General features: G+C 35.4%; 2 protein-coding genes across 2 annotated transcripts; one reads left to right on the top strand and one right to left on the bottom strand.

The window, feature by feature from the left end:
* The first annotated feature begins 4,929 nt into the window (after positions 1-4,929).
* On the top strand, positions 4,930-9,132 carry LOC108469844 (carotenoid 9,10(9',10')-cleavage dioxygenase 1). Its single transcript, XM_017770908.2, has 14 exons — positions 4,930-5,281; positions 5,421-5,491; positions 5,605-5,619; positions 5,849-5,960; positions 6,204-6,303; positions 6,835-6,897; positions 7,038-7,148; positions 7,232-7,419; positions 7,656-7,794; positions 7,940-8,057; positions 8,137-8,238; positions 8,340-8,591; positions 8,678-8,789; positions 8,892-9,132. Exons 1-14 carry the CDS (start codon positions 5,039-5,041, stop codon positions 8,916-8,918), a joined length of 1,653 nt encoding a protein of 550 aa, XP_017626397.1. The 5' UTR covers positions 4,930-5,038; the 3' UTR covers positions 8,919-9,132.
* A 206-nt stretch (positions 9,133-9,338) lies between these two features.
* LOC108469845 (nuclear transcription factor Y subunit A-1-like) lies at positions 9,339-12,679 on the bottom strand. The gene is made up of 7 exons (XM_017770909.2): positions 12,458-12,679; positions 11,848-12,060; positions 11,394-11,533; positions 11,120-11,191; positions 10,270-10,431; positions 9,767-10,170; positions 9,339-9,667 (listed from the first exon to the last, which is right to left on the bottom strand). Exons 2-6 carry the CDS (start codon positions 12,020-12,022, stop codon positions 9,781-9,783), a joined length of 939 nt encoding a protein of 312 aa, XP_017626398.1. The 5' UTR covers positions 12,023-12,060; positions 12,458-12,679; the 3' UTR covers positions 9,339-9,667; positions 9,767-9,780.
* Positions 12,680-13,006: the final 327 nt, after the last annotated feature.

Raw genomic sequence — 13,006 nt, forward strand, 5'->3', positions numbered from 1 at the left:
AGAGAACCTAAATTGAGGGTCTTTAAAGGGCAATTAGGCCCTTTAGGGAGGCATGGTCTACCATAGGAGGCAAGGGTGGTCAAATTTTCAAAATTTGGTACGTCAAGTGGCTTATTTTGACTAAAATATGAGAAATTAAAAGAAAGATGATATCATCCTTTTTTTCATATTCTTTCTCCACCAAAAATCAGCCATTGAAGGGGGTTTGAAAGCTTAAAAATTTCAGCAACTTTAAGCCTTCACAAGTAAGTGATTTTCCAACCCTTTGTTGAATATTTTTATACTTTTGAGACCCTTGAAGCATGAGCTTTCAAATGTGGGTACTATTTTGCAAAATGATTAAGAGTGTAGGGTTTTTCCATGAAAGTTTTTGTAATGTTTGCTGAGTTTTTATGGAAGAAAATAAGTTTTGGGTGTATTATGAACAATTTTTGTGAAATGTGTTAACATGAAAACACCTAAAAGGACTATGTTGCATAAGTTGTAAAATAGATGTTAAGTATGTGAAATAATGAGAATTTGGAGTGTCTATACGAGTAAAAAGGGTTCGAATAGGCTTAAGATTCGAAGAAATTCGATAAAAATCGATTTTCGAGATTAGGGGTAAAATGGTCATTTTGCAAAAGGCTAAGGGCGAATTAGTCATTTTACTCAATTATAAATTGTAAGTGCCTAGATTGATAAAGTGACTAAATAAGTGCATTTTGTTATTATAGATCAAGAAATACCGAATCCGAACCTAGACCGGGGGAAAGCCAAACAAAGCGACTAAATCGACTACTCGCCACATATTATAATCCGAGATAAGTTGTATGTAAATAATACAACTGCATTGATAATATATGCGTTTGAATTGCATTAAAATTATTTTAGTATGAATTGCTTGATTATGGAAATAAGAGAATATGATGAGAATAGATAGTAGAATTCCCGAATAAACCTTAGAAAATAAATCGGATATTTATACAATGACGTTTGGGTCATTTGCGTGAGCTAGTGTAAGACATGTCTGGGACATGCATCAGCGACATTATGAGAGCCAGTGTAAAACCATGTCTGGGATATGGCATCGGTATTGAGACGAGTGCTAGTGTAAGACATGTCTGGGACATGCATCGGCTACGAGATGGGTTAGTGTAAGACCATGTTTGCGACATAGAATCGGCACAGATATGCTAAAGCTTGTGTAAGACCATGTCTGGGATATGGCATCGGCATAATGTCTCAAATGATTCAACGGTGAAAGTAAGATTTCAAGTTAACAAGGAAAGTATAACTGTGCTGTGAGTGGTACAGGTACCTATATGATATGTATGAAATGTGAGCTCAATATATGCTATATGAGGTGTATTGAATATTGATGAGTAAGTTTTGCTTATGCCATTTGTGTATTATGATGTTTGTTGATGGATGATAAAGTTATGTTGTATATTTATTTATCTGCAACTTACTAAGCTTTATGCTTACTCCTTCTCCTTTTTCATTTTCTTATAGTGCCACCTATCTAGCTCAAAGACCAAAGGAAGTTAGAGATATCGATCACACTATCAATCGAAGTTTTCGATATAGTTTGATTTATATTTTTGAATATGGCATGTATAAGGCTTAGACTTTACTAATTTTTGTGTCATTGAGAACTGGCCAAATGTGTTGGCTTGGGTTGGAAACCCTTCATTTTGTATTAAGCCTTGAATGATGGCTATTATTCATTTTGATTTATATGCAAAGATGTTATTTTCATGGATAAGTAAAATGCAGAAAATGGAATGTGATTTATTGTGGCTGATTTTGTTGTATGAGATAGCCTTATATTGGTTTTGGTTGCCATTGAGCAGGTTGTGTAAATAAGGGTAGCTAAAAGGCTTGGTAAATAGCCTTATATTGTCCACACGGGTAAACACACGGGCATGTGTCTAGGCAGTGTGTGACATACGGTCTGCCTTATAGGTGTGTGGTTCGGCCGTGTGTCCCCTGCACGTAAAAATTTCAAGTCAGTATGCATGATAGTAAACACACGGGCAGAGACATGGCCATGTGTCTTAGCCGTGTGGGGAACACGGCCTAGCACACGAGCGTGTGCCTTGGCCGTGTGACATTTTGAGGATGCTGACGTTAGAAACAGAATGTCTATATTTTTGCACACGGGCGTGTGCCAGGCCATGTGAAAACCTCTGTAGGTGTACATTTAGAATTAATGGCTACACGGGCGTGTTGTCCTTCCACACGGGCGTGTGCCTTGTTCCAGAGCCAAATTTTCTATAGATGGTTTAAGGACCTGAATTAATCCTGAATAGTTTTCAATGGTCGATTTGGGGCTCGTAGGCCCATAATAAGAAGTTTAAAGTAGAAATTGAAAAGTTCTTAAGTGGACCAAGTCTTGACGAAATGGGGAACGTTTGTGTACATGAGATTGAATTAGGTAATGCCTCGTATTCTGCTCTGCCGTGGGTTACGAGTATGGGGTGTTACACATAACATATTACATATGAATATAACATCATAACTTACTTAATTATGCCAAAATAAACCATTACTAGCCATTCCAATGGCTAGGTTACAAAATAACATTTTCAGGCCATAATTGTCCAAGTTGTCCTATACATGCCATTATACCAAAATGATTTCACTAAATATACCCAAAATACTAGTTGATAGTGTGACGATGCTCCAATGATCTTTCAACTTTCACGAGCTTCCAAGCACTATAAAACAGGGAAAAATAAACGGAGTAAGCATTACATGCTTAGTAAGTTCGTATAATGGAAACTAAACTTATCCATCTTGTTTATTAAAATCTAGGCATACAAAGTTATGTTTCCATCGATTTGGCTAAATTACCTAATCGCATACATCCAATCAAGCATGTTAGTCACCAAAATATTCATATCAATCAAGTAATATAGATGAGCTCATCAAGCAATATTCCTTCAAGTCATTATCATTTCATCTCAAGGTTTTCATGCCATGTCAAGAGTTATATGTCCGTTGAATTATTGAATTCCGATGGATGCTTAAGTAGTACATTCGAAGTGTATGATTCAACAATCCGTCAATTCCTTACTCAAGGGTACCAAACACTCTTTCGAGCCACTTATTGTATAACAGGATTACCAGTCCAGGCTAAATCCTTTATATAACGTAAACTCAGAGGAGCTCGATTAGGATTACCAGTCTAGGCTAAACCCTAATCATAATGTATGCTGGAGAGGTATTATATCAGGATTACCCGTCCAAGCTAAATCCCTTCTATAACAAGGTCATTAGGATTACTCGTCCGAGCTAAATCCCGTCCATAACAAATATAGGACCCTATTTGTTTCGGGAAAGCACATATAATCATCGGAATTCAACATCCAATTGGGACTTAACCCCTTTTTCACTATTTTCAAGCATGTATCAATTTTCTCATGGTAGCATTCAAGTAATATACATCAATATAAATCACATTCCATACAACACAACATTCAATTAAACATATTTACATGCTGGATTAAGTTACACGAACTTACCTCGACACTTGTTCGCGTAAAAGTCTATTAATCCTAAAATTTTTTTCCTTGATCTAACCTTGAAATAGTGTTGTCCAGATCCAATTAAGCCTTGAAAGTTTTCCCTCTCTCTCCTAGGATTTCCATAAAATTTTAGGTTGAAGATGATGAAAATAAGATGATATACTTCTTTTTATCTTTTAATTAATTAAGTATTTTGGTATTTTCAATTTAGTCCTTGCCGTTTTTCTATAATTCCATGGATTAGTCACTAAGAAAAATCTAAATACTTTTCTTAATGGCCTAATTATCATAAAAGAACCTTTAGTTTTGAATTCCATAGCTATTTGATCCTCATAGCTACTAGAATTTAACTTTCGCATTTTATGCGATTTAGTCCTTCTCGTAATTAAGCACTAAATCGATAAAATTTTTGTATCAAAATTTTCACATGATATATCTACCATGTTACGAACCATATAATGAAATAAAAATAAACTTTATTTTTGAGTCAAATTTGTGGTCCTGAAACCACTGTTCCGATTTCACTGAAAAATGGGCTGTTACACGAACCGCCCTTAAACCTTAGAACGTTACAAGCTTAGAAGACCTTTGGAACCAGAATAATTCACTAACATAATAATTTTTTAATTGCTTGCATTTGTCTTGATGAACATGACCAATTCATTTTAGATATCTATGAGCGATCCATATAATTCATTTTGATGGATAACACTTGTGCATACATTCATTTTAATTGCCTCCATATTTATTAGTACTTTAACTTATTGAACTATTTGTGTTTGCATTAAGAATATCCAAGTTAGCTAGATATCACTCTTAAGTTACATGTGAGTTAGTTTTCATACAAGTTCGATGCTTTACCACCATGTGACCTAATTGTTCGATTCAGTTCAAGGGTAATCTTTTTGCATGCTTTATGTGTTTGCTTGAGGAAAAGCAAAGAATTAAGTGTAGGGGAATTTGATATGTCGTAATTTGATATGTCAAATTAGACTTCCCCGCTAAATTTAAAAAGTGTCCTTATGCTATCCAAATTTTAAAAATTTAACCATTTACTTTTATTTAGAAAAATTAATCTTTTTCCTATTTAATTTGAAAATTAGATATTAATTAATAAAATATATTTTTGTATAATCTGAATTATTAAAAATTTGATTTAAAAATTAAGTTAATATTGATAAAATATAATCAATTTAGTTATTTTTTATTGTGTGATTATTTTATTCATCAATGGTTAATAGGGTTATACACCGCAAAGTTCATCAAGTATAAATCCATTAAAATATAGTAGAAGTTAGGTAGAATTGCTATATCGTACTTTAGTTTTTAAATTAGATAAGTAGATAGATTAAATTTTAAAAGTACGAAAAGTACAAGAACCGATATTAGAAATTAGACCAAAATATAATTTAATCTCTAAAATGACGTGGCCCCCTATATGCCAACGAGTACCATCGACTTACATACAATAATTATGCACACTTCCCCGGTTTCTCCACCACTATCAGTTTCAGAATAGGAGAGAAATGGCGGAGGAAAAGGCGAAGCTGGTGAACGATGACGGCGTGGGAGCTGAAAAGGGAATCGTGGAGGTGAAACCCAGCCCCCAAAAAGGTCTAAAATCGACACTGATTGACTGGTTGGAGCAGTTGATAGTTAAGCTTATGTATGATTCTTCTCAGCCTCAACATTATCTATCGGGTAACTTCGGTCCTGTTCCTACCGAAACTCCTCCCACCCATAATCTTCCTGTCAAAGGCCATCTCCCTGTAAGCTGATTTAGCTGAAACTGATTGTTATTTGGATTCACTTAATGAATTAAATAGTTACTTTTTGTTTTCAATTGCTTATTATTATGTGATATTAGTAATATAATATTTTCTGGGAATTTTGTATGTGTTTTTCCAGGAATGTTTGAATGGTGAATTTGTAAGGGTTGGGCCTAACCCCAACTTTCCCCCTGTTGCTGCATATCACTGGTATGTTTATTTTCAACTCTTCTGTTTTTTTTTTTCTTGTGAATTAACTTTCATGGTCATCACTTCTAATTCTTTGTTCTTTTTTTTTTCTTTGTAATTTCTTTGCCTTCCAGGTTTGATGGAGATGGGTATGTTTGCTTCAATTTAACCATTTATATAGCACTACTTCTTTGCTTTAGTTGCCCACTGGTTCTCTGATTAACTGCTTTATGTATTGCTCCAACTATGTGGATGCTTGTCATAGTGCCAATTCAGATCTTTTTCTTTGCTTCTTACCTTTTACTTGATGTGGTTGCACTTGAATGATAGGACAGAATTAACATAATGTAACCTGTTTGTTGATTGTGGAATTTATAGAATGATTCATGGTCTGCGCATCAAAGATGGAAAGGCAACATATGTGTCTCGTTTTGTCAAGACATCGCGTCTTAAACAAGAAGAGTTTTTCGGGGGGTCAAAATTTATGAAGGTATATTTTGCAAGTTGCCTTCTTGACTCGAATGGTTGAAATTATTCATTGTAATGTTAGCTAAGTTGTACCGGCTATGTTTTTATTCCACTAAGCTGCTTCTAAGTAGTGGGGCTTTTTGAAAACTAAACAGCAATGACTGACCTGCAGTTAGAAGCTTTAAGTTCAATTTTAACTGTGTAAAACCTCTATCGCAAATGCTTGGCATGTCGCTATCCTCCTCTTGAATATGATATTTTTCAGGTTGGAGACCTTAAAGGATTATTTGGATTGCTCATGGTCAATATATATAAGCTGAGAGAAAAGGCTAAAGTGTTAGATTTATCATACGGGAATGGAACAGGTAATTTTGTTGAGTCTGTTTCTGCTAAATGCAAAGATAATGCAATGGATTACATGTGATGTTCCATTAATACACAGTTGCACAAATTTTTTAGAAAGGATTTTATTGCTTATGCATTTGTGCTTTGTCTCTATTGAGTGCTAGTATTTGTATGGTCTGGTGTCTGTTCCATAAAGAGAGAGTAAAGATATGGCTGCATGGTTCTAAGATCCCTGTTTTATTTCTCCAAACCTTCATAGAAAGGAAATGTTAGTAGAACATTGAGTGAGTTAGAATGTATTATAGATTACATCTTCATTCTGATCCATTGAGTTGATGTGGTACATTTCCAGATGGGGGCTCTGAAACTTATGTGTCCTTTAATTTATTTCATGATCCTTGGCAGTGGCACATATATCCCTTAAAATGCAATCTGAAAACAATTTCACCCTTTCCATTTTTTTGTTGTTGCTCATCACTGGTAGTTTACCTGTTTTAAAATATTTATCTTATTGATGTGAGACTCTGACCTGCCATATCATAATTGAACAGCTAATACAAATCTCATATATCACCATGGGAAACTTCTGGCACTTCAAGAGGCCGATAAACCTTGTAAGTTTGTCTTCTCTCTTTCAGTTCTGTTAAGAAAGAATGGGGGTTTAAGGATGCTAACATTCACATCTATTTGCATTTCTTATTATTTCTTTGATGAAGCTTGGGTATTAAATTGTATTGCCTGTTATAACAAACAGATGTGCTCAAAGTTTTGGAGGATGGAGATCTCCAAACTCTTGGCATGATTGATTATGACAAGCGATTGGCACATTCCTTCACTGCTCATCCAAAGGTTGATCCAGTCACTGGTGAGACACATTATTTAAAAATGAGATAAGTTATTAGTTACCGGTGGTGAAACACTTTTGATTTTTGATGTTTCTGCATGCAGGTGAGATGTTTACTTTTGGTTATGGACACGAAGGGCCACCTTATATTACATACAGAGTTATTTCAAAAGATGGTTTCATGCACGACCCAGTACCAATAACAATATCAGAACCAATCATGATGCATGACTTTGCAATTACTGAGAATTATGCAATTTTCTTGGATCTTCCCTTGTATTTTCGACCAAAGGTATGCCACTTTCAATAGAAATTTCTGTTTATTTTTCTATCAGATACCAGCTTTCAAACTCTTGTTGAGGTTGATATGTGACTTGGGTGCCTAAAATGTTCTATGATTCATCAAGAACTTTTATTTTTGGTGGGTAATTAAGACTATTGATGTACCATAATAGAATTTAGCTTCTGACATCATTGTTGAGAATCATAGTAATTGCATCTTATGATTGTTGACATTTAAATTTTCAGGCTATGGTTAAAGACAAGAAGCTGATATACTCATTTGATGCTTCAAAGAAGGCTCGCTTTGGTGTCCTTCCACGATATGCAAAGGATGACCTGCTAATCAGATGGTTTGAGCTTCCTAATTGCTTTATATTCCACAATGGTATTGTATGCATTTTATATTTTTTTTACTCAATCCTTTATTTATACCTACTTCCAGTTTGGATAAAATTGTTATATGCTTAATATTTTATCAAGTACATGGATGGATTAGACACTTAACTGCTTTTATGATGTTCTGTTTCTAGCGAATGCTTGGGAGGAGGGAGACGAAGTTGTTCTGATCACTTGCCGTCTTGAGAACCCAGATCTGGACATGGTCAATGGGGAGGTCAAAGAGAAGCTTGAAAATTTCTCAAATGAGCTGTGAGAACTCTGACCTCTTATGTGCATATGCAAATGATCTTTGTACAAGGTTGTTTCTCATTCTTATCATTTAAATCAGGTATGAGATGAGGTTCAACATGAAAAGTGGTCTTGCTTCACAGAAGAAACTATCAGCTTCTGCTGTGGATTTCCCGAGGGTGAATGAATACTACACTGGCAGGTACATGATCTAAATAACATACTGTTTGATATGCTTACCTTCTTTGATCGAAGTTTATACTTCTGACTTGTCATTTTTTTCCATCTCTTGTGTGAATTTAGAAAACAAAGGTATGTGTATGGAACCATTTTGGACAGCATTGCGAAAGTCAAGGGAATTGTTAAATTTGATCTGCACACGGAACCAGAGGCAGGAAAAGAAAAGATTGAAGTTGGGGGGAATGTTGTTGGGGTATTTGACTTGGGTCCTGGTAGATTCGGTTCAGAAGCTGTTTTTGTGCCTCGTGAGCCTGGTACCACTTGTGAAGAAGACGATGGCTACTTGATATTCTTTGCACATGATGAAAATACTGGGTATGTCTCTCCCTTACTCTTGCCATACACTATCTGAGTATTTCCGTTTGCTCGGTCTTTTCTGACTATTGTTTTTGACTGAACAGAAAATCAGCAGTGAATGTGATTGATGCAAAAACGATGTCAGCAGATCCTGTTGCAGTTGTTGAATTACCCTACAGGGTTCCTTATGGATTTCATGCTTTCTTTGTGACAGAGGTTAGTAAAAGCATAACAAATAATTTAACATCTAGAGATGATAAAATCTTTCTGCTTTTCTAATTTTGTGTGATTTTTTGGCTTTTGCTTCCCGTGGAACAGGAACAACTTAAAGAGCAAGCATACTAGAAATTGTTGGAGACTTCTATTTTCAGACAAATTAAGAGACGACACATTATATCACCAGTTGACAGCAGTGTTGTTGACAACTGTTTTTTTTTTTTTTCTGTAAGACCAATAATGCTTCTCCTGTATTATACACATTTATAACTGTCTTGGGCATGTAAAAAAATACCATATATTTTAAATTTTAGCCAATGGGAAAGGTCTTCATTTGTATAGAGTTATTGGGGCCAGGGGATGATATTTGGCGCTATTCATGAGCCTCCTCAAAAGGTATCAAGCATGTAATGCATATACCTCTGTTTTCCAGGAGAGCGTTAACCAAAAATCTCAATGCCTCAGATTTGTCTTTTTATCATTTAGACGCGTTTCTCATATAAGAACTAGAAAAATAAGAGGAAAGGAGAGAAGCAACAGCAGGAAGCATTTATACATTATTAAGGCCACACTCATGTAAATGCTAAAACTCTTTAGTCATACGTAAGTTCTGCTTCAGTTCACAAGTTCTAATATAAGTTGTTTCAAATTATACACTTTTGTAGGTAGCACGATGCCACACACGATACCACACATTATCTTTCTACAAAGGGATCAATAGGAGGAACAGCAGTGTGTGGATAAAACCAAAGACCACATACTTCCCCATATGATAACCCCTTAACCAAACCAAAGCCAAGAATGATTTGCCTGAGAGACGCCACTCTGGGAAGGATTCCGCCACCCAACATCTAAGGGACAAATACCTCCAGCGCTGCCTATATAAAAAAAAAGACTCCATTAGATACAGAGACATAAAATGGACATGAGTTACCAAACACTAAACATGCAGAGCGATGTGGGATAGAGTCACCCACCTCAAGAAGGAATCTCATTTAATTGAAGGGGACCCATGTTGTGCCCCATTCCCTTGCACCATATCCCTCTGCTGGTGGAAGTAGTTACCCGTCTCAGCATCATTAGATGATAAGTGGGGTGTACCGTTAGTTAAAGGCTGTGCTTCATGCAAATCCTTAACTAGTGACACATTTCCCTCTTGCTGTCCGTAGAAGGAACTCAAATTTCCAGTACCACTGGAAGATAAGCACTCAAACCCAGATAAGTAAGCTGATTTAGCTGAAATGTTTTCATCTGAATTCATACCCTTTTCTGAGTTAGGACTGGTGATGTGATCATCCAGCTTCTTTTTATTCAGAAAACGACCTCCACTACCCCTAGCCCTTCTCATAGCATGCAGATGCCGTGATTCATGAAGGTATGGCTGTAGTCAATGCCAACACAGTTTCAGTCCTGAGCCTCTCTAATTATACATTTCTTCCAACCACAAAGAAAAAGAAAAGCCTAAAAGTACCGGTTCTACCTTTCTAACTTTAATGACTTTCTTTTCAAGCTCAGCCTTGGCACGTATTTGTCTTCGCCTTAAAATTCCATGATATTGCTTTGCATTTACATAAACAGGCTCCTCTTCCATTTGAAGAGGCAAAGGCATTCTAGCATGATGCATTCCATATAGTGGTGACACCTAGCACATCATAGTTGGAGTTATCCAAAATGTGGACATCACAAATTTAGGTAGCAAGAGAATGCAATAAGTTCATTGGTTCCATGTGGAGTAATGTGATACATACAGACATCTATTAAACCTTCGAAATGATAAGTTCATCAACCTACATCCCCAGTAGTGAAAACACGTGAAACTCATTTGAAGATAATTAGATGCAATAACTCCCTAAAATGAGAGCTTTTATGTCAATGACAAACAATAATTATGCCAAAAACAGTTCAGATAAATTAAAAGAAAGAGGAAGGGTAGATGATAGTCACATAAATTAGATGGTAAAGTTGCTCTTCGATAATTACACACAATTTGTGAAACAATTAGCAAATAAAGTTTGAACTATTAGTGAACAAGGTCACTTTGCTTCCAAGAAAAGCAAGAAGATGGTGAACTCATTTGCTTGAAATTCTAAGTACAATTTTTGACACACTGTAACAACTTTACATGGAACAAATGAGCCATGATCCTAAGTAGAAGCATCACCAATGCAAAAGCTTTTGTTAAAGTATACAAAGTGATCTAATGAATTCTAGGGCAAAAGGATACAAGATATTCTAATAATCAGATGCCTCTATCTACTACAAAATAATAGTCGATAAATTGTCTTTTCCTGCTATTCAATACAACTCAAAACAAAAGACTCAGATCATACCATTATTTGTGGCCCATATGAAGCCTGTATTCCACTGTACTGCGAATCTGAACAGGGGTAAGATTTCAAGACCTGAAAGGTTTGAAGCAAAATTTCTTCCGCAGTCAAAGTGAGACTCAATATGAACTAATAGAAATTTAAAGAATAAAAAAGTAGTTTGACTGCTAAAATACATGGATGGATGCATGTCAGTGCAAGCTCGTGACCGCTCCTATAGGTATGGTATGTAAATGTTTGAATGGGTTTGTCTGAGTAAGAGAGAGAGAGGACTTACAATTGAGTGGCCAGCTAGTTCCATTTGGGAATTTGGTTCAAGGTGTTCAACCAATGTAAGGGGGGCTGCAGAAGGGACATGCTTGAGGGCTGCAGAAGGGACATGCTTGAGATATTGTTCATCATGTCCATTTCGCCCATCTGATCCAGAAACAAAGAATACATCAAAATGTAATGAGTACATGGTATGCATCAATTTTTATACAAGAAGCAGAGATATCACATGGCACTAGTTATTATTGTCACATGGCACTACGTAAGAAACTGAGACAGATCGTATAAAGTTATTAAGACCACTAAAAACGACGCTCCATCGATACCAAATTACATAATTCACTAGGTCCCAAAACTGATGTCTTGTTAGCATAAAAAAAAGAAGCATCATCCCATCTTTAACTAATACGAGAAATCCAAGTAGTGATCCTACACTAATCAGATTCTCTTAACTGGATTACCTCCATCTGCTGTTGGACCATTTTTTTTCTCTGCAGAGGTTGACTTTGAAGCAGCTTCACCTAAGAGGTCAATCCCTACTGCTTTCCACCAGGGCTCCAAGGAGGCAGTTGAGTTCAACACACTTTGAGCACCATGGTGCATCCGTTGATCTTCATTCCGCGGTTTTGCTGGCATTATTCACTACTTTACTCTGGGAATCAGAAGCCCAGCCCCTTAAAAAAACAGAGAAACGGACACAAGAAATGAACAAATACAATTTAGAGACCTAATTAACAAAACAGAGAAACAGAGTGAATTGAAGTCCAGCTGAACTTAATACAACTAAGTAATTAGATTTCTAATTTTGCATTTTGGGCACGACTAATTCTAGCCCCCCATAAATCGTGTAAATATTCTTTCCTCCAATTTTCTCATAAACCAAAGACGAAACTCACATAACATCAAAGAAGAAAAAGAAAATTGACGAGTTGAGTGATTAAAAACCCTAAAGTAATCGTCTTCGAAATATTGGATCAAATCTAGGGAAAAAAGAAGAAGAAGAAAGATCATTTCGAGAGGAAAAAGTTGAAAAAACAAAAAAGAATATTTGGATAAATGCAGAGGACTTACTGTAGGAAAAGCATGGAAGGAAGAGGGGCTGAAAGGATTTGATTTTGAGAAGCAAAGATCACAGAGATTGGTCCATTTTGCGCTCTATCTATGCAACCTTAACAGAGAAATGGCGACAGTCATTGATTTTCATTTTTAATGGGTAGGGGGCATTCAAATTTTTTTTTCTTTTTTTAATTCTGCAGCACGTTCAAATTTTTCACATTTCAATTTGATTGATATACAAAGGTCTGATTTTATTAATTTATGTATTTTAGAAAAATTAAAAATTAAAATTTTTATATTTGGTTTCGTATTTTATAAAAGTTTAAAATTATATTATTTTTCGATTTTTTGAAAGAGTTAATTTCGTTTTATTTTATCAAAATATAAATTTTGCATTCTTTTATTAAAAATTATATGGTATTTTTCATAATTTAAGTTTTAATTATAAATTTTAAAACGATTCCTATTTATGAACCACAAAATAATTAAGAAAAAACATGAATAATAAAAAAATATCTTATCCGAGTGACATGTATCTATACCTAAACCTAACAGTGCAAAATA

Source organism: Gossypium arboreum, chromosome 8 (genome assembly GCF_025698485.1).
Source record: "Gossypium arboreum isolate Shixiya-1 chromosome 8, ASM2569848v2, whole genome shotgun sequence".
In the NCBI taxonomy this organism is placed as follows: domain Eukaryota; kingdom Viridiplantae; phylum Streptophyta; class Magnoliopsida; order Malvales; family Malvaceae; genus Gossypium; species Gossypium arboreum.